We start from the raw sequence: 22,621 nt of genomic DNA, 5'->3' as shown, positions 1-22,621 counted from the left end.
GGGGGGTGCTCAGCGCTGAACAAAATTTACTTAACAAGTGAATGGTGTCGGTGTTGGAGTCACACATTGTGTCTGAGAGCTGCTATGAGACAAAGAGGCGTGGAGGCCCTGTTCTCAGGTGAAACCGGAGCGTTTCTGTCATGGTTCGGACGCTTTTTGGACGCCAGCTGCAGTTCAGCTTTATCCAGTTCAGCTCAGTCTTACCGCACTTATAGCATACAGAGTTCCCATGTGACGCCATCAGACGCTTCTTTTTACTGTAGTCGTAATGGTTGTTTCATGTCATGTTAAAGCAGTGGTTCCCAAAGACTTTCTTCTGGGCCCCCCTATGGCTTACAATAAAATCTGCCCCCCAAGAAAAAAAATATGAAAAAATCAACTGGGCATACACATCGTTCAACCAGACATCAACACATATTTTGTTTTCAAAGTCCACTGAAGTTTATTTCACACTTCAGTGAAACTTTTATTTTTTTAGTTCTATACTGTAGAAGAGGATTCTTTGCTGTCAGTGTTTTTTCAAACATATTTCTTTTTTTTATTTGTAACAATATTCAACTTTGCTATCATCAATACATTTTAAAAAAGCCTCTGTGTAAAATAGGGTTAAAAACCTGTCCATGATGCTTAGTCAGGCACTGTTTGTTTTGTTTTTCATTCATCCATACCGCTTTTCGCGCACCCCCTGCAATGGCACTGCGCTCCCTCTAGGGGGCGCGCCCCACACTTTGGGAACCACTGGGTTAAAGGATGTTCACGGTTCAACAAAGCGTAGTTTTCACTACGTTCTGAAAAATCAGGAAACTTCAAGGACCTCAAAGGGAGCTGGAGAACATCAACCACAGGGATCAGCCTTGGAAGGCGTCCAGAATCTGCTTTTATTAACATTTAAAAAGAATAAACGTTCTGTTAAGTAACATCAGAGTAGAATTGTATGATTTAGCACATCTCTACTGTAAATAACTCAGCTGAACCCCAAAGCTAACATCACCATTAAAAATTTAAAATAAAAGTTAAAAGATTTTGTCAATTAAATAACAAATAGCACAACAATAAACTGTTACGGTTAAATGATAGCTACAAATAAAGCGCTGGCGCCATTTTTGGTCTGATTCTAATCCATAAACACAGTCGACACTATACGCCTTCATTATATTATTATTCCTTATCCTGCCAGTCACCAGAGCTTTATTTAGACGGAGAGTTCAGATATCTGTTATAAATCCGTTGAAACACTGATTGTTTGAGTCCATTTAAGGACTCGTAAGGCGGCAAATTGTCGCTCGTCTGGCATTTCTTCCTTTTTTCACCTCATACGGGTCAATCCCGACAGCAGAGATCTTCTGCAGATATCGTTCCCTAACTCATTGATTAAAAGTAAAAAAATATCTGGATTTATTTAGCTTTGAAGCCATCTTCCCTACCAACATGGTGAAAATATCGTCTTCTGACTGAGATCTGTGGGAACTCTGTGTTCCTTACTGTATTATCTCTAAAACTAGTGGAAGGAAGTTCCCGCAGGAACAAAATGATCTTTTTATGGCTTTTAGTTTTGTGTTTGTTGATATTTTAATATCCTGTTATTTAAATCTTGACAAATGTGACAGTTTTATGATCAGATGTGGAGCCAACTCACGCAGGAAGACTGATTTACACTTTGTGCGACGTGATTAACGACATAAAAGCTGCACTCGTCACATTAACGTTGTTGAAACCACAAGTTGTTTATCACTCTGTGCGGAGTATAATTTTATAAATGCAGGATTTAGAGGAGTGATAAACATAGCGTGACCTCATGTCTTCAAATGTCTCCGTTTAAAACAGATTTCCAACTCAACCTTCAGAGATTTGAAAGGAAAAACTGCATCTCATTCATCCTGCCACCCGTGAACGGCGTAGTTACTGGCTTTTCAAACTGATTACTTCTTTTCTTCCAACATCTAAACGCAGAGATAACAGAGCCTTTATTGTCACAGCTCATCGATTTGAAATAACTCGCCCCAAGTTGTCGGAACAGCAAACGATACGTTTTTAAAAAACCAACAAGTAAACTTTTATAAAAGCTTCACAGACATTCATTTAGGATTCAAGTTTTTATGTTTTGACGTATTGATTTGGTGCATTCAAACACTCAGGTTTTGTTTTTTGGAAAGCAATAAAAGCATTGTTGCTGTTATTCATGGAGGCATAAAGTTGAAAAACAGTCAAATAGTGCTGGGCGATATAACGATATATATCGTGGGGACGATAGAAAAGTGTCTACCGTGATATATTTTCTTCTATCGTCTCTATCATAATTGTATCAATGATTCATGTAAATATTTCATAACGTAGGCTACGACGAATGTATTAGTGTTGTCACTTTGCATAAATTCACTTTATATAAGTGATAAATAATAAGAAAAAATAACTATTTTGCGAAGAACCTCCGTTTTGTGACATGACGCTGCTTTACGGCAGCGGCTTTCTGTGCGGCGCCGTGTTTTCACCATAAGTGCTGAAAGATGGAGACGCAGGAAGTATCAAACCCGGGGTCGCAACAAGTACAGACAGCTAGCAGGCAGCCCAAGAAGAAAGACTTTTACCAAAACCAGGGGGACGTCTGTGATTTGGTTCAAGAAGTCCGACATGGAGCAGAAAAAGCTAATATGCTAACTCTGCTAATGCTAATGCTAACTNGACGCCAACACAACAAACCTCTTCTATCACTTAAAGAAGAACCACGAAAAAGAATATTTAACAATCCAAAAAGTGCAAACAAACAAGTTGTAAAAGAGCCGGGAAAGTTGTGAAAAGTGAAACTATAGCCTCCCGAAGATAAGAGTCTGTTGTCATTTGGTACTTATATATTGCTGCACTAAAATGCAGCAGATCTCATTTGTGAAAGTTCAGTTAAATGTCACTTCGAAATAAAGCTTGAAAAAGGTAAGAAATTAGATTATTTTTTCATATTTTTCAGAGAATAACTGACAACGAACGTAATTGGGGTATATCGTGATATATATCGTTATCGTGAAATAAAATTATCCATATCGTGATATAAAATTTTTTCCCATATCGCCCAGCACTACAGTCAAAGTTTAAATCCCTTCAGACCATCATTTAAACAGCATCAAGTCTAAGTGCACGTTAGGAAAAACAACACTGATCGGAGAAAAAAAAGGCAGACAGAGAGATCTAGCCTCTGGGAATCATAAATATTCACAGTAAGTTTGATGTAAATATTAAAATCCTTTTGTTAAAAGATCCCAGCAGGTCAGCAAAGCTCCTCTGAAGCCTCGACTTTCATCAGACAGACGAACAGAACGACGTTCAGCTCAGTCAGGACGTCCACAGGAAGCAGAAAATAAAGTTTCTAACTAATAAATGTTAATGGCTGTATCGTAGCCTTATAGTTCACATTTTAACTACTAAAAAAACCAACTGACGACAGCGTGGAGGAATTATAATAGAGCAAACTAATGTTAAAGTTTGTTGAGGTAGATATGAAACCTCACAGACGAATGAAACCAAAAACGTTGGAAACACGTGAACTTATTCGCTGATTTATACCAAAAACTAACAAATTACAGAATATTAGGATGTTGATTGATTAGAAATTTCATTAATTATTTACAAATTAGGCTTTTGTAGACCTTAACTAATACCCAACATTTGCTTCTTCCAGTTTTTAATGTTGAAGTTTGGTTGAATCGAATTGACTTTAAAAAAATCAGCAACGTAGAAAATCATATGCTTTGTCTTTTTTTTTCCATTTATTCAGTAATTTTATTAAATATGTGTGTTTTTCCATAAAGAAAAGAGTTAGTTACTAACATTTATACAAGTAAAGGTTGTCATTTCATTATTTTAGTTGGACAATACTCATATTAAAACGATAAATCTGAAATTTCGGCTGAAATTTCAAGTTCTATTTTTCTTTTTTTTTTTGAGTTGAACCTCCCTCTAAGTCCTCTAAGTCGTCTCCCAGCTCTGGCTTCATGCTGACCAGACGGCCGGGCGTGTTTCAGAACCTCTGCTGCAGAACGGCTCCGCGGCGAACGCCGAAGCACCACAACGGAACAATCGGCTCAACTGTCGGCGCCGACATCCTGAACCCAGAGAGGTCTCGTCCGGGAAGGTTCACGGTCAGCAGTAAAACCCTTTACAGTGATTCGAGATGATGTGGAGCCAAAACACCGAACAGAACCGGCACCGTGAGAACACTGATGGATGTGACGGCGCCGCTGTGTGGGCTGAGCAAACAGCCGACGCAGACATGTTAAAAACCTGCTGAGGACACCACAGCCCTCCGGCGGGGGATGAGACGATCATCCGTCTTCTACAGGCACCTTCAAAGCAACAACAACTCCACCATAAAGGAGGAAAATAGTTCAACAAATGTGTAAATAAAATAGAAAATAAAACATCGGCTCTTAGTTAATAAATGGTCAGTAATAAGGAATAAATTGTTTCAGGTTCATCAAGTTGGACAGATTTCAACATTTTGAAAAGCTCCTGAGTGAAGTGTTGTTAAATCACAACCTTATTTGAAGAAAACTGTCATTTCGAAGGGTTTTAATATCACTAAAAAAAGAACTGGTCATTTCTAATAAAGTTAACGTATTTTCCGGACTATAAGGCGAACTTAAAAGCCTTCAATTTTCTCAAAACACGACAGTGCGCCTCATAATCCGGAGCGCCTTATATATGTAAGAAGTCGTGATGTTTTAGTACAACTTTGGTTAAACTACAAAACCGCGGCGCTCGCAGCATTAAGGCTCAGTTATAGTCGCGCACGGCGAGCGGTGGAGGCGTTTATACTTGATGCTTACGTCGATGCAGTATTCTCCGAAAAGACGGGGCTGTTTTGTTTCGCTTAATGTGCCTTATATATGACAAAAGTTTGAAAATGGACCATTTATTGACAGTGCGTCTTATAATCCAGTGCACCCTATAGTGCGGAATATTTAGTCTGATGATAGACTTCGTGGAAAATCGATAGCAGGGGTTTCCCTGCTCCAACACACCTGATTCAATGATTAAATCACCTCTTCATGTTCTGCAGAAGCCTGTTAATCACCCATTGATTCAGATCAGGTGTGTTGGAGCAGAGGAACAAGTAAAACCTGCAGGATGGTGGCCCTGAGGACCAGGATTGGAGACCCCTGATCTATAAGCACTCATATCACAGCTGGATGCACAAAAACATCATTATTATTATTTGTCCTTTTTGTTTCAGTGCTGAGAAGGAGGTGATGTTGAACATCTAACAGCTCACCTGTTAGGAGCTTCTAACCTTCGAGGTGAGTCCATTTACTGAAACCTGAACTGAACGGAGTGAAGTCTGGTTGTAAATCTGGAAATCCACGCTCGTGGTTTGTGATCTTGAGGGCATGGATTATGAAAATGAGCGCACGGTTGATAAACGGAGAAAAACGAATTTCCACAAAGCTTTTTATTTCCTCACCCGGCCTGATACGTACAGTTTGCAGACTGTGAACATCTGAGCACTGAGATTTAACTGCAGTATGTGTGTGTGTGTGTAGTTTTTCTTGCCTTTCATTTGCATGTGATTTAATGCAGGTAAACACGGCGTATACGTGTGAATAATGGCACCAGGCTTCGACGCAGCACTTCACAGATATGAGGTTTAAGATTTATCGTCCAACAGCTGCAGAGATTTAAGAACCTGAAGAAGAAAAAGCTGCGTTTTTCTACCAGCCAGAGCTGCCGCGGACTGAAAATACTAAAGAATGAGAACATTCCTGTTCCTATTCACTGACATTTCAGTAAAATTTATTCCTTTTTTCTTTTAAATTGCTGATTTTAGCCTATTTGGTATTTGTAAATTGTTACTGGATTGAGATGAATTCACGTTTCAGGTGATTTATGAAGATCAGATCAGTTGTTTTTGTTGGTTTGTTCTTTGAATCAGATTGACTCCATGTATGCGAAATGATCACTTTGCGCGAGCTTCTTTAACATTTTTCCGCTGGTTCATGAGATATCTTGGTAACCCTGACGCACACTCAGGTAAAAACATTATCACCCTTTTGCCTTTGGCGGTGGGCAAAAACAACTTACAGTTTTGCAATCTGAGATCAAAGCCAAGCCAATGCAGAAGGTCAGCGGGTTGGAGTGCTGCATGCAAGCAGCAGGAATGTGGATAAAAGATCAGCAGCACATCAGGTTTTCTGCCTCAGAAACACGACAGAGCTGCACGCTTGAACTGCCGGTGACACCGTCTCCGGTCGAGAGGCAGCTGAATACCAACGAGGCTCGCTGATGGAGCAGCAGCTGGAAACGGCGCAGAGATACCATCGGTCGATGATAATGACCGCGGTTGTTTCCGCCCGAGAGCCTGCCAACTCTACTGCACGGACAGGGCTACGAGGAGAAATGTGAGCAATAAGCTGCTGTTTACACACAGAAGGAGGTCACACGGGCTCCAAACGGACGTGGATGCACCCGAGGCTCGAAAAAAAAAAAAAATCAACAAACACGTCAGCAGTGAATTATAGCCCTGCAGCGCCTTTCTGAAACAACACCCAACAAAACGTGTGATAACAGCTTCACAGCTTCTGATGAAACCCCACCGACTGAAGGTAACGGGTTCACGTCGCAGAACAAAACACAACATTTCAAATCAACAGTATTGAAATATTTTGTGCCCAAAGGTTTTTTTCTTGTCTTTGCATTAGCAGATGATTTTATTTCAGCACACTGAGCCCCAGTGTTTACTTCTAACAAGGTTAATGCTGGCTTTAAGGCAGCTTACAGTCGACACAACTCATTTATCTACAAACAGAAAACTCTTTCTTATCGAATCTATAGTCAGGGTTTTCTCCAGTTTCCCCTTTTAGAAGCTTAAACAACGCGCTTGTTTGTTTCTCCCCTGTCTTACTGATAAACTTCTTATACGGCCTGAACTGACACAGACAGTCGCAGCTTTGACTGCAGACAAACCGCTCATTTACTGTCAGGAATCAGCAGCTGAAACCGCAGCTTATTGTGCTCCCCGAGAAAACCTTTAAGCTTCATCAGACACAGCTTTCTCGTTGCAGAATATAAGATAAGACTTTACAAAACCAGCAGTTAAAAAAAAAGCAACAACAAACTAAACAAACGGTGTCCATATGTTAGTTTAAAAGGCTGAAAAATGATTTAAATGGTCCTGGATGAAGACTTCTGCCCTTTTCTTCTCATTTCAAAAATGGCCAAACTATCCGTTTAAAGCAAAAGTTCAGACTTTTTAAAGTTAGGGTTTGTGTATGGAGAAATAGAGATGATTTCTCACCTTATAAACCTTCACATCACTGTCAGTTTTGTATTACACAATTATTCCTGCAGAAATATGATATTCCTGCAGTCTGCCCTGGAAGTGACACTGTTGGTGCTGGCAAATAATCATAAAATTCTATGTAAATAACTTTTATTTGTCCTCTTTTTGGTCTTTCCCCCTCGTTCAGTCGATCTGATCAGAACGAAACTTTCTCCAAACCGAGGTACAAAGAGCAACCTGCAGCAGGTAAAAGATCTGAGCTATCCCTTTTCAAAGACACTGGTTTTATAAATAATAAGCAGGTGAAACGTTTAACCTGTCGTGTTTCCTCTCGTGGTTTAATATCAAAGTAATTTCACCACAAACCGTGCAGCTGCTTTGCTTTAAAGTCAAACAACGAAGCTTTAATCCCTGCAAACAATAAGCTGGAAGCGCCTTCAGCTAACTTCATATCTTAGTCTTTAGAGATGGACTCACAGATGGTCTGCAGTTTAACTGAAGTGTTGCCAACTGTCAGCAACACCCTCAGCATCTTTACTCGCTTTGTATCCTCTTCTACCACTCTGAATTAATAAAATATGGATCCCTGAGCCAGCTCACACACTCGGAGAGTAAAACGGCACACAAGGAGAAATACGAGCACGTATTCTGATCTTTTAAACCCACAAGTTCCTCGCTGATTGTAAGTCAAAGGCCGTAATCCCTTCATTCAAATCTGAAGATGGAAAGTCCCAAACAAAAAGACATCATGTGTGCAGCCAGTTTCGAAAGAAAGAGAACAAAAAAACCTTTTGTTCAAAGTCTCCGTCACTCAGATTCATTTAAAGAAAATCGGAGTTTGAATTTCCTGATCTGATGCAATATTAAAAAAATAATAAATAATCCCATAAACACACCAGGAAGGTTCCTGTTTCAAGAGTAAAGCATCGAAGACTTGAACCAGGCTTTTCTCCAGCTCATGCAAAAAAACAAAAAAGGCTAAATAATAAGCAAACACGTTTTGTTTTCTTTTACACCGACTCGAGCAGGAAATTTAAAACCTGCTCGACTTCAGCGTCGCAGCAGAAAAGGCCATCAGGATGTGGTCGAAATAATTCGTTTATAAAACGTGAAAGTGTCTCAGGTAACAGTAATAACTGCTGACGCGTAAATCAAACAGAGCCGGGAACTCTGAGTTCATTTTAAACATGTTAAACGTAAACAGAAATAGTTTTTAATGTATTTGTCATCAGAGACGTAACTCTTAAAATAACTACAAACACTTTGTGTTGTTAATTAAAGCAGCTGTCATTTCTTGTATCTGCGTGCTATTTTTATTAAAATAAAGACAAAGTGCTAACTTTAGAAAAGCACCAGTGAACTTCAGCTCTTTCCTGACAACACATCTGAGCGTTGATGTTTAAAATAGCAGCTGCGCCTGAAATAGGTCAGACGATCTGAATTCGTCACCATCTGAGCTGTTCTGACTTGGAAACCAGACCTCAGAAGAACAAACAGAAATACCTGCTCCAGCCTGTTGGAACATCAGGAGTTTATTTACCTAAAATAACCCCGTCAACAAACCTTTCGCTTGTCACCAGACATGTCTACGGGTTGCTTAACGTTTATGTACCTGCAAATACTTAAATTATTGTTAGAAAAAATTACCAGGAACTTTAAGACTAAGAAAGGTTGTGGGATTTGTGCACCAACCTTCAACCACAGACCTGCTTACAAAACTGGTAAAGAAATAAGAAAGAAGCTTAATTCTTAAAATACAGACAGATATTATAAATTCCCTATAATATGGGTACACATTTGGGGCCACTGTAATATCTGCAATATCTGTATCTGCAATATCAAACATCGCAAACGATTCCAAACAGCCGCATACAAACTGTGTGCAAAAATAAAATAATGCAGATTTGACACTCAGACGGACCCAGACTCACGTGGGGAATGTTGTGAACGCTGTGATGACAGAAAGTGGTTTAACTGCAGCTGATACTGTCAACAAGATCTCATCTAATATTCTGCAGCCCTCGTTTTAAGTCACAGGAAAACAACAGGAAAAGAAGAGGTCTGTGAAAACCGACACCAGTAGTTTCTGTCATGAAATCTGTTTAAGGCAGAAAAGCTTCTGCTCCACCTGGGGAGAACATCTCACTCAGGCCTCCAACAGAACAGCAGGACGCTTCAGACGAGACCAGCTCTTTCTGCGTCACAGAAACCCGACTCATTCATCTTTTCAGCGCCAAATAAGAATCAGATGTTTTGCGCAGGAAGGACGGACCCCCACCCATCCTGCTCCGCTGGGGGGAGGTGGGACAGCATCTGCGCACACGTTGACAGGAAGTTTAACATTCCACCCAACTTCCATCACTGGCCTGCAGCCGAGGCAGAAAAAAAAAAAAAAAACTGGCAAGGCCTTTGCATTTTTACATTTTAACTGTAAAAATTAAAAAAATTCACTGCAGCACCTGTTCTTGATTTGTGTTACGGTGTGAGAATATAAACAGCTTAAACATTAGGTCTTAAATTTAGTACCAAGGATTAGAAGACATCCTCTGCTGCCCTATAGCTAGCTGCTCCATCTGAAGCATGACTTCACGAAACAAAGGCGNCACCCCCACCCCCACACACACACACAAATTCCTTGACAACTGCTGTAAGCTTCCTGCTGGCATTTGATATGCTCCGTCTCATTCCCATGACCAAACCCAAGTCATGCTGAGGCGTTCACTGAGCAGATGAAAGCTCGTCTCTCTGACACTCCGAAGCTTTTCTGTACTCTGATGTGAAACTTCCCCCCGTCCTCCAAACCAGTCAGACAGTCAAACATAGTTGTGCTTTCGACGCCTCAAACTGAGGAATCCTGGCTGAGTGTCTATCTGCAATTAGAAGGGAAGACAACGAGGAGCCGCTGCGGGATGTGTAATTAGTTTGAACCTTGAGTGGTTGGGACACAACCTTCTCTTTGAGTGATTTCACAGAATCCTTTCAGACCTCTGTGGCCTGGGAACCGAAGGAACAGCCGCATGAATTTACTTACAAACCCAAAGAAAAAGGTGGGATGTTGAGTAAAAAGTAGATAAAAACAGAAAGCAACGACTTTCGAATCTCATAAGCCCTTATTTATTATTAACAGCAACAAATGTGGAAACTAAGAAAGCATCCAATTAAAAAAAAAAAAAAAGAGATAAATTTGAATTTTATGGCACCAAATGAGGAGAGCAGCTGCTGGAGGTTTTAGAGGATTCTGTCTGTTCAACAGTCCTGGATGGGAGCAGATGTTGTTCTAAAACCTGGAGATCCTTTCCAGAGGCACTACAGCACCCCCATACCATCAGAGAGGCAGGCAGACCTCAGAACAGTTCTCCTCTTTGGTCCAGAGGAGACACATCTGTTCACATCTGGCTCTTCTTTGCCTGATAGAGCTTTAAGCAGCATCTGTGGACGGCACGGTGAACTGTGTTTACAGACGATGATCAGTGGAAGTGTTCCTGAGCAGAACCAGAACCAGAACCTGATCACCAACATCCAGCCTTGACCTTTGACCTCAGAGGTTTCTACAGATTCTTGAAAAGTTTTAATCAATGAACTGTAGATGATGGGACATTAAAGTCTTCTCAATGTTCCCTCTGAAACTGTTCCACTATTTTAGACAGTTTTTTGCCCACACCTCTGCACATCTTTACTCCTTTTTATACCCAGTCCTCTTACTGACTGGATGATAATTAACCTAATTAGTGTCAGAATGCTCCTCCAGCTGTTTCCTTACTTTTACACCTTTTGTTGCCACATTTTTTAGATGTTTTGCTGCCATAAAATTCTAAAATTCTGGGTGTTTTTTTTCTTAGTTAAAACATTTAATATGTTTATTATGTTCTATTGTGAATTAAATATAAGTTTCTGAAATTTGCAAATCATAGTATTCTGGTTTTATTTACATTTTACACAATTTTTGAGACTGGGGTTTTAGAAAATCTGTTAATCAGTCCGGTTTTAGAATCTGCCATCATGGCAGGAGTCTGCAGAGCGACATGAAACCTGAAACACCTCCCCCTCCCTGGCTCCCCGGCGGTGAGGTGAACTTACCCAGTTGACTCTGTTTTTCCCAGCATGTGGTTACAAGGTTGGACAGCTTCCTGTATTTCTCTGCCAGCTGGAGTTTGCCGTTGTTGAGGCGGGGCCGTCGAGCGAGGCTCTCCTCGGCCAGGCTCCGGTTGGAGGTCTGCAGCATCTCCCTGTCCACTTGAAGATCCTGAAACTGGACAAAAAGAAGCAGAAAATGTCAGATCAGCTTCCGTTTGTTTCCTCCTACCAGCGTGACACGCGTTCATATGAGGAGTCTGCCATGCGTGAGACACATCTGTGCAGTAGCAGCAGAGATTATAAAACCCTGCCACGTAAAAATACACAAAACAAAAAAAAAAAAGGAAACCTGCAACTATTCCGATGATCATTCTCCAGCTTCATAAGGTCAAGTCAGTGTAAATAACACTAAATATTTATTATTTTTTACTGTTTAATATATAAAACCATCTATAAGAAGATCATTTACCCAATAAATAATAATATCATGCCTGAATCTAAAAAGCCTCGAATCTGTTCAAACTCAATAAAAACAGAATTTCGTGAAGGAATGCATATCGCCCGTCATCCCACATGCCATAACATGCAATAAGAGCATGCATTTGGAATGACTCTCAGCTACTACCAGACAAAGATTAAAACATTTATGTGTGTCTGCTGAAGTAGATCAGAGTGGTTGTCCGTCTGGGAGTTTCATTTCATATTTAAATAGATATTTTGCTAACAGACACATATTCACAAGGCGATAAAGGCTTCCGTGGCAATCGTCTGATTCTTGAAGGAACATGTCTTCAGAGCACCTACAGCCGTACCTAAAGCTGTTCTAAAGGCAAACAGTGATTAAATTAAATGCGGTAAATACCGGTTTGATGTGGCTGAAACCCGTTTCTGACACTTTCATCACAAATGTTCAAAGATAGTTCCATTAAATTACAATCTGGGTAATTTTATCTTGTAAATTCCACACATATTTATACCAGCTAAAATATGTATTTTTTTAATCCAAAAGTGTTTGTTGCAGATCATCTCCAGCCTGAAACAACAAGAAGGAGTTTCGGAGAATAAAGGGGCTCATTGGAATATCATAAAGACCAGACCAGTCAAAACAAATCAGAAAGTAAAAATCTGCACCTTTTTTTTTTGTCTCACAACAAGTAATGAGTCCAAACTTGTAAGCTAAATTTGTGACTGGCTGCCAGCTACCACGTGTGTTTGTTTACCTGCAAAAACAGCCAAAGTGACTGAAAATAGGTCATCTATGAAGACGGCTATGGAGGAGCTGTTTCAGACCGAGAAGTCAAACAGTTTTGGTGTGTTAGTACACATTTATGCTCAGATTTGTTGAGTAAAGTATGCAGATAAAAGTGCTTTGTTTGCATTGAGTACGTACCCACGTTTCAGAATTGCTTATGAATATATCTGGAAAACTGCTAAGTTCAGGATAACCTTTTTATGTCTGATTTCATGGTTTATAATACTAAAAAGTGCTCCTTGTCAGATTGGTTTGTAGATCTGTAATAAATGACACAAGATTGTCCTTAAATGTTTCAGCCAGAGTTGAAAAACTTTTCTGCTGAGCACCTCCATTTAGGATACTCTGTGACTCTGCTCATGCAAACAGATTTACGAGCGACAAACCATATCCTGTGAAGCTCATCTGTACAGGTACAGGAAAGTCACGATGGTGTCTGACAGGAAACGGATGAAAAACAAGCTGTAGAGCTATCTGTGCCCCTTGCAGCCCAACACACAGGAAAACCTGCTGCAGCTGCTCGCATTCAAAGACGGAAATGTGTGAGGGTACCCGGAGCTGCCTGATAAACTCACAGCCTTATCACCGGCTGCTGGCGGGTGGAAAACTAGTCGCATCATCTTCTAAACGTCAACCAGCTGAGGAGCACCTCGACAGCTGGAGGAGGGAAGGAGGGTCACGCTCCTTATCCTATCAAACCACCGCCCGTCTTCACACCAGCGTGCAAAGTTGCTGCTACTTTCCAGGGGCAATTTATGACCATTCAGGAAGTCGTAAACTGAATTAAAAGCTAATATTAACATAGTTGCTGCTGGGTCAAAGACAATAAAATGCAGCAGTGGGCTGTGAAACTAAGCCCAGCTGATCCGGCTGTGAAACGTGAAGCGTAACGAAGCCATTTCTCGTTTTCTTTAACGTTTCTCTCACCCTCTCTGCTCGTGAACGTGTGAGGAGAGGTGAAGTGTGATAAAAAACGAACATCGCTCTTCATACAAGACCCACAAACTATAAAGATACTGACGCCGCTTTAAAAGCATCAACAAGTCTGGATCCTCTTGGTTTTTTTTTTGTTTATAATGAACTTACAGCTGCAGCTATTAAGCACTGTAGTAAAGAAGTATTTTATTAGGTAATCAGAAATGTGCTCAGGACAGGATTTAGGTGTCCTGGCCCTTAGGCTAAAGCTTTTTTTGGGACTCTATCAACATTATTTTTATAATGCATACCAATTAAAACACTGAGCACCTTATATTTAAGGTTTCTCGTCACACAGAGCAGCGCTGCTATTTGCTTTAATGGAAAACCTAAAGCTTATTGGCTCCAATAAATTACTTTTTATGATTGCATACACACTAAAATGTTTTCTTTTTTCCCCACAGTTAGCAAAACTTTACAAACACAATGTCAGCCTGACACATTTTTCCACATTTGTCTACTTTAGACACAAATGTATCCTGATGCATTGACTTTCATAAAATTACAGCTATTAACCCTTGAAAACACGCCAATCAGGTATAAGTACTACATACATGATGTACAAGTACTTTATAAAGATGCAGCATCAGTGCAGAACACAAGTAGGTTATTCCCACGTTTCCAAATGAAGATAAATGAATTGTAATTGAGTTGGAATTTGTTTTTCGCTGATATTTTTACATCATTTGTCTCCACAAATACTTGCTGATTTCATAGGAAGAAAACTGGAACAAATGTGGTTCAAACAGATAATGATGGACCTGATTTTATGGTAAATAATAAATCTTTTCATCAGTCTGCAGGTTGTCGGGAGGAAAGCAAAGATCAGTGTGTAAGTGGTTAAAAACGGGGGAAAGTATCAGATTATTTCAGCTACGTGTGTTTGTTATGGCAGACAAATACAGGTTCTGAAAAAAAGAGGGTTTTGTTTTCAGGATTGTGTCCAAGCAATCATTAAAAAAAGCAAAATAAAGTGTTGGGGAAACACCCGTTCATTAAAAGCAATAATATTATTCTGGGGCCCTGGCTAATGCCCCGATAAGCCGTTTGGAAAGTCCGGCCTGCAGACAGAACAAAGACACCAACATAAAGCCTTGTTGGTTCTTGTTAAAATCACCGCCCATTAAGCCAAGCTGGCTTAAAGAACAGAAAGATTTACTTTAAGCCCGCCTGTAGCTTCTGAAGACAAATGCATCTAATGTCCGAAACAGGAAGAATTTTTAAAAAGGGTGAAAAGGAGATCATTTTTTGGGAATGTGGAGATAAACGCAGCTGTAACGCTGCCGGGGGGGGGATTCGAATATTGGGATTTCTGGGGGGAAGGGTGCAGCATGTCACACTGTCACTAGACCATAAAAAAACCCATAAATAATTAAAACGAATGCCTTTCCCCGAGGTCCTGCTAAACAATGGAGTCGGCTCGTCTCCTAAACGCAGAGACGAAACCACGTCGGGAGCGTCGCAAAGCAAAAAAAAAAATCTGAATCTTCTTCTGTTCCATCGGTCTCAGCATTCCTGCGAGACAGCTCAGACGGATACTTTTCCTACTCGACCGCCTCCCTTTGAGAGTCAGTCACTTTTCTGCCTAAAGGCCGTTTCATTGAGTCTGCTGCGGTACGGTGCATCTGTCTCACATTTTTACGGGTCGTTAAGACGACGGATGAGTCCCAAGTTTGGAGGAATTTGCACAATGTCCCCTGCAGGGACATTTCTGCCTTCAGAAAAAGAAAAAAAAAAAAAAAAAAAAAAAAGAAAGAAAATAAAATAAAATACTACTGATCTGATGTCCTTTCAAATAAAATAAAGATGATACGGATTGTGTCAGAATTGCATCCTATTTTTCCGGCCCATTTTCCTTCGGCAGGAATTAAAGCAGACACTCCGTTTCCTGTCTTTTCTGGTCCAACGAGTTTATCAGACAACGACTGTCTTTAGGGATGGAGTGTCCTCAGACTAAGGACTGAGAGGGGAAATCTGACAGCATTTATTATAATCCCTGAAAGGCGTGGCGGGTCCATAAAAACAAAACAAACAGAAAAACATTCAGCCCCACAAAGTACTTCCTCTTCATTTACCTCGCCGTGCATTTTCAATTATTTGGACTCTTTTAAATGGAATTTAAAATGGTTTTTGGTGATTCATTCCCAGTTTTCTTTACTTATTTGCAGTTATGGGGCCAGAAAGGACAAATAATGCCCTCCCCCAGTTAGACGAGGCGCAGCACTGTGCTGTTGTTCAGGGTGGTTCAACTCGTCTGGCCTCGTGAAATTCACTAAAAAGGCATTTCTCTTTCGCCGTAAACGAGTCTGCAGCCTAACGAGCCTTCCGGAGTCTGAAACCGTCAATTAAAACAGCCTGGAAGCCCAAGAATCTCCTCAGAGAAAGAGAATTTGTCACGTGGCAGAAATCCAGAGCCGAGTATCAGCGTCTTTTAGAAACAAGGTCTGACTTACATGATAATAAAAGATAAAAACTTTAAAACTCTATCACCCACTGCCTTTCATGTCAGAGTTTCAGACTAAGAGTTTTACCTGTTTTGGTCAAACTTTAAAAATATCTTTGTGTGACCTCATGCCAGTCAGCTGCAACCACAAATATTAGCTCATTATTTGTAAAACTTGTGCTTTCTAAGATCAGTTGGCCGTGGCAGACATTTTGAATGGGACCGACTCTAAAAGCTAACCAGTCGTAGACGTCCAACGATGACTTTCTGAAAGTTTCATTAAAATCAAGTCTGTTGGTTCAGGAGGTATCATGGCAACAGACACACAGAACATTTCACCTTCCAGCAGCGGGCGTTAAAAACTATTAGGTCTTAATTATGCTCCTCGGGGAATAAAAGAAATCAGAAGGAGGATGAGTGAAGTGCTGCTGGGTGCATCAGCAGCAGCCAGTTTTACTGCAGCAGTCGTGGTTCTGATTCACCGTCTGTGATTAAAACTTGGAGGCTTACATAACGTTCATAATTAACACGACTAATGAAGTGTTCTGCTGCCGCGGCTAATGAGACGAGAGGATCAGGACGGAAACACGGCTTCATCCAGTCCGTTTCCACGTGTCGGCCCGGAGTGATCCAGCTGATCGGATCCACACAGGTTCCGGTTTATTCAACAAAGACGGATAAATAAAACAGCTCTGAGTCACATTCATGCGACCTCCTCCGGCGAGTCAGTTTCTAATATCAGATCTGGTTTTAGCTCTCGTGTGGACGATCGTTTCAGCATGGCGTCCACACAGAAACAGCGTGTTAGGAGCCCTCAGAGCGGCTGCGAACTCCTTCAGACTTTTAATAATTCACAGGATGCCACGACCTTCGAGGGGGGGAGGGTTTGGATAACGCCAGGGGAAACGCAGCAGGGAGATGATGTTGAATGCAAGGCGAAGAAAAAAAGAAACCTGACGGTTGTTGCTGGAGTCCGCGAGGGAGTCTCCAAAATGAATAATACAGCTTCTCGAGCCGTGAACGCACAAAAAAAAGGGGGATGTTATTTTCCAAAACTGACCAATTTCACGGCTCGCTGGTCGTGTGAGACTAAATTAAAAAATTGCAACTCTGAGTCCCCAGCAGGAGCAGTCCAGTCGGACACCATGAAGACGCAGACGGCCGTTCCCACGCTCTCCAACAGGACCAGAAACAGGAAACGCCGAGGAAAGCGGGTCACATGACGTCATCAAGACATCCACGCCACAGAATCTTACGTCAGCACTTTCACTCATTTTATGTTGAAGCCACAACATCTGTCAAAATACGCAATTTTTCAATGTTTTTGATTTGAGTTTTTAAGATTGTGGGTTAATTTAACCCAAACTCTTCAGGGTTAGAAAACAGTAAATATTCCTTTCTTTACATCTAAATTTGATGATCTGTTAGAGTTCAGAATATCTCAGCTCTAACGCCCTCCTGTATCCTCTCGTCCTCGCAGCTTTTAGTCCCCGTTTCCTTTCAGTAGAAGAAGAAAAACTTCACCTTTTCTCCTCCCACCTGGCGTCTCCGACTCTGTCGTTCTCCATCCGACTCTGTTTACACCCGGGGATTATTTTACCGCCTCAATAAACAAACAACTCGTAATTGTTGGCAACAAAACCTGACTGCTGATTTCTCTCATTTATGCTGCAGACTTTTGGTAGACCATGATTTATATTTAGATTATCATTATTTAGATTTCGCACATATAAAGAAACGGCATGTTTTGGCAGCCAGTATGGCTTTAATTTAGTTTTAAACTGCAGTGCAGAGGAAAATATTTAGTTTCTTGACAGATTTTGCGCTCACGGAGGCATCGGTAAGAGTTTTATAATCACACCCAGCCCTCTTAACCCCCACCACTGATTCTCTTTTAAGAAACAGCAACTCCAAAGATGGACAAGCTCTTAATTTTCATGAAAGGTGAATCAGGCACGGCGCCCGGCAGCAGCACAAAGAGGATTTTCTTAAATCTTTCGTCGTCACAGAACTGCAGGATGACTAACCACCGCTGGTTAGGTTTCGCTGCACAGGCTGCGGTTATCGCTGCGAGCAAACCTTCAGCCCCGCAGCCGGCTGAATGCCTCTTATTGTCCGGGGGAAACCTCAGAAATGGAGCTCATGACAAAGTTTGGGGTCAGAGGAGCGGCGGCGGCGGCTGCGGCGAGGAGGATTCACTTAGAAAACATGCAGTTTTTTAAAATTATTTATTTAAATGCAAAATTACCCAAACATGCGTTCCTTAACATACTGGAATAAATGTGAAATGAAACACCTCTTTCCTGCACCTCTGTGTTTGTTTGACTGCAGCATTAGCAAAATATCTTTTAAACCAGAGGACAGATTTCAGTGAAACTCACACTGAATTAACTTTTGGAGGCAATCCTAGTCAAGATGGCTGCCACAGCAAAGCAAACTACACCTTTTACTGGTGTTGAGCTAAAATTTGGCGCGGCAGTAGCTGAGAGTCACCCCCAACTTATACTTTGAGAGCTAATCGATCCTGAGTCTCTGTTAGCAAAATATCTCATTAACCACTGGGCGGGTTTTAATGAGTCTTTCAGAAACTAATCTCTGCGTCTTCAACCCCTGACCTTTTGGGGTCAATCCAATTCAACATGGCCGCCACAGCCAGCAGATCACAGTAAACATGAATTTGGCTGTAATTTAGTCAATTTTGAAGATTTTGAGCTAAAATTCGGCGTGGTAGTAGCTGAGACTGACTCCCAACAAGTACTCCGAGCGCTCGACGGTGGATGAAAATTTCGCCATAAAATGTTGGCTTTTACCACTGCCGCCAACGCTGTTCCGTCTGTTAGCAAAATATCTCACAAACCATGGGACGGATTTTAATGAAACTCTCAGACAGCAATAACATGATGCACATCTACCACCCAATAACGTTTGGAGCCAACACGATTCAAAATGGCCGCCACAGCCAACTCATCTCAGGAAACACAAAAACGTCTGTAATTCAGTCAGTTTTGCAGCAACTGGGCTGAGATTTGGTGTGATAGTAGCTGAGACTGATTCCCAACAGATAGTCCGACCGCTGACAGGTCTCGCGAGATCTCGCCAAAGTTCGGGCTCATTATTATTCATAAGATTTGATTAAGACGGATTTAACTGTCCCTTCTTATGCATGGATCGATGCTTCCTGCACACATTAATAGTTGCTAATAGTTTTAACCTCATTTAGGTCGTGAATAATTCCTCCTCGCATATTATTTATTTATTTTTATTTTAAATAGGATTTTATGAATGGGGAGAACCCGAACGGCTCGCCACGAAGACGATCGATCAATGAGCCACGATGGACCGAAAACAACAACAACAACAAAAAAAAGACACGTTTTGGGGGGGGGTTAAATTAAAAAGTAAAAAGCTGAGAGACATTTAACGCAAATTTCTCACGGCACTTTTAGGTCGCGAGGCTGACAGAAGAAGAAGAAGAGGAGAAGGAGGAGGACACCTACCTTCTCATTGAGTCGGATGATTTTGTCCATTTTGTCGTCGTCCTGAAGGAGCTCGCGCAGCTCCGCGGTGCTCAGAGCCCGGTACCCGTCGGGACAACTGTTCGGCTCCTTCACGGTGGACATTTTGTCCGCTCGAAGCGCGCCTGAACGCGGGGCTGGAAGCACGAATGTCGGTCCGCTCCGCACGGCCGCCGTCACATTCTCGATCGCGTTGGAATGCGCCGCGATCTGCGCGCGACCTCAGCCGCGAGCGGGCTGCAGTTGCGCTTCCGGTCCGCGCCGCCTTCAAAATAAAACTCCACCACCTGAACTGCAGGCAGGGGTCAGAATGGGCAACCAGACTTTTAAAAAATTAAAAAATTAAATAATAATAATAATAATAATAATAATAATAATAATAATAATAATAATAATAATAATAATAATAATAACTTGAAGGTGATTAAAAAACCTTTAGTTTTTACCAGATCTTTTTCTGACAGACAGACAAACCAAAGGACACAACCGGAAACAGAAGGGTCACATCTAGGAGCACAGACAAGATTTTAACAAATATGGGTTACCTGTGACCTTTGACCCCACGAACCCTGAAATCAACAGGCGTCACCCTTGACCCACGAGGTGTCAAGCTGTGGAGTTTGACGTTCCTACATTGCACCGCTGCAGAGTCAGAACACTAGGTCAGCTGTGATATTGATCTTTGACCCCATGACCATGAAATCAACAGTGATCACCCTTGACCCATGAGGTGTCGAGCTGTGGAGTTTAATATTCCTGTTATACAGCTGCAGAGTTGGACCTTGACCGGATCGCCACCAAACTTTAATCACGTCTTCTTTGTTCCATGTTTGACGTTTCCTGAAAATTTCATGAAAATATGTTTGTAACTTTTTGAGAAATCTTGTCCACAGGCAGACAGACCAACGCTATCAATAACATCACCTCCTCGGCGGAGGTAATGATGTCAAACTGCATTGTCTTTTATGCCACAGTTTTGAAACAATCATCTGACAATGAGAAATGACAAAGTTGTGGTCAAACCTTGAAAATAACATCGGGAGATATCAACCTCAGAGTGTGTGTTGGGGATGACTCTCCAGCTACTACCACGCCAAAATTCACCTCAGTATCTGTGAAACTGAGCCATTTCTGTGTTGGCTGGAGTCCATCAGTTGTGACGGCCATCTTAAACTGGATTGCCCTAAAAAATAATGAGTTGCAGACATACATCCATGTGCATTTACTCACTCAAATCTGAGATATTTTGCTAACAGACAGGGTTGACTCCGAATAGCACTTGGACTGTAAATTGTGAATGACTCTCAGCTACAACCACACCAAATTTTAGATGATTACATGCATTATTGACTGAATTCTTGCCATTTTTTTGTGTTTTCTGTGGTCAGATGGTTGTTTCAAAATGTTAATTTATAGAAGTTCATCTAATGGTTAAAGTATGAAAGTTTCATTACAGTTTGTCTTGTGGCTCATGAGATATTTCGCTAACAGACACATGGACTCAGACAAAATGGGATTATGCTGCCGTCATGAACAAAGAGACTCCCCAGGCCCCTTTTATTCACCCCCTCCTCCTGTCTCCATGCATTATGTTCAGAATAATCTAATGAGGAATATGCCGCCCCGGGGTTGGTGTGTGTTAATCTTATTAAACAAAGACTAACGCTGGAATATAAACCGTGTGAGGCTGTCCATCGCCCAGGATGTGTCTTCTATATGGTTCAAGGACTCATAAAATGTCCGGCTTTCATTTGAAACCAGCCCTAAATGATTAAATCAACCATTTGAAGTCACAATAAGGGTTTAATTTGACAAAATAATCTTTATTATGGTGTTTATGGCTGCAGGAGTGAGTAAAACAGGCTGAAAGGGATCAAACTGACTTCTCGTTTATGACTGAGGGGAAATCAACTTATTTTTATAAAGTTTTTATTAACTATTTAAACCCGGAGTGAGATGTGATCGACACCTGGCACGATGCTGTTATGTGGTCACTGAGATGGAAAAGTTACCGTTTAAAGAACTCTGGTTTGGTTATTTATTTGCTTTTATCACATTTTCTTTCTTTCTTTAGTTAGTTGGTTAATTGGTTAGCTGTAACTCACCTGTGTTGAGGGCCCTGCAGCCACCAGGGGGCCCCCAAGACCATTGTTGGTTCTTGTTCTTTTTTAAATACTAAACTGAACTATTTTTTTTACCTCCCTTTTATCCTTTTATTATTAAATATCTCACAAACCATCGGACATTCCTCTATAGCTGATTTACATTCAGAGTGAACATTAGCCAACACTGGATATAACTCAGATGATTCTATAGATATTGAGCTAATATTAGAGTGGTAGTAGCTGAGAGTCAAGCAGACGTTTGCTATGTTGTTTGGTTTGGAGACAAAAAGACAGGAGACAGGACAGGAAGTGGCAGAGCTTAAGAGGTTGAGGTTCTCCTTGGGAGGGACGGGGATGGACAGGATTAGGAATGAGGTCATCAGAGGTCCAGCACAGGTTGGAGGACTGGGAGATAAAGTTAGAGAGGACAGACTGAGACAGTTTGGACATGTCCAGAGGAGGGACAGAAGGATGTTAGAGACAAAGAGGAAATATATGGATGTAGTTAGAGAGGACATGGAGGGAGTTGGAGGACAGAGGACACAGAGGACAGAGTTAGATGGAGGAGGACACCTATAAAGGGAAGAGCTGAAAAACAAAAATGAAGAAGCTGAGCTGAGACACATTTCTCAAAATCTCACATTTCTGAATCATTTACAAGGTTTGACCAAAAGTCTATCACTTCTCAGCAGAAAATAGTTTAAATCTCTTCTGATGTGCCTTTTTTAGGCCTCCTCCATCACATAAATGTCTGTTTTTAGAAATCATCTCAGGCTAACTGGGTCTGAAAGTACTGCTGACCTCACAGGAGTCAGAAAACGAACCGGTTTGGGTTCTTTGGCAGCAGGAGACCAACTTCACCACATCTGCTCGATCTTTGCCAAACAGCGGTGAACTTTGGTTCGGAGCAGACAAAGATCTCTTTCTTTTTCATGCGGACTGAGGTCGAGCCTGTCGTGACTAGAAAGTTCTGTCTTTCTGCCCGAGAAACCT

The 22,621-nt window shown here is 41.3% G+C and overlaps 1 protein-coding gene across 1 annotated transcript in view; it reads right to left on the bottom strand.

Annotated features, from left to right (window-relative positions):
* Positions 1 to 19,758, bottom strand: part of vps37d (VPS37D subunit of ESCRT-I) — a 36,376-nt gene extending 16,618 nt beyond the window's left edge. Inside the window, exons 1-2 of the mRNA XM_017429203.3 lie at positions 19,506 to 19,758; positions 11,342 to 11,513 (exon numbers count right to left, since the gene is read on the bottom strand). Of these exons, the coding sequence (XP_017284692.1) occupies positions 11,342 to 11,513; positions 19,506 to 19,628 (295 nt within the window). The 5' untranslated portion in view covers positions 19,629 to 19,758. The remainder of the gene's footprint in view (positions 1 to 11,341; positions 11,514 to 19,505) is intronic.
* Positions 19,759 to 22,621: the final 2,863 nt, after the last annotated feature.

The sequence above is a fragment of the Kryptolebias marmoratus genome, linkage group LG13 (assembly GCF_001649575.2).
Source record: "Kryptolebias marmoratus isolate JLee-2015 linkage group LG13, ASM164957v2, whole genome shotgun sequence".
In the NCBI taxonomy this organism is placed as follows: Eukaryota; Metazoa; Chordata; class Actinopteri; order Cyprinodontiformes; family Rivulidae; genus Kryptolebias; species Kryptolebias marmoratus.
This window is presented reverse-complemented; position numbering and strand designations above follow the sequence as displayed.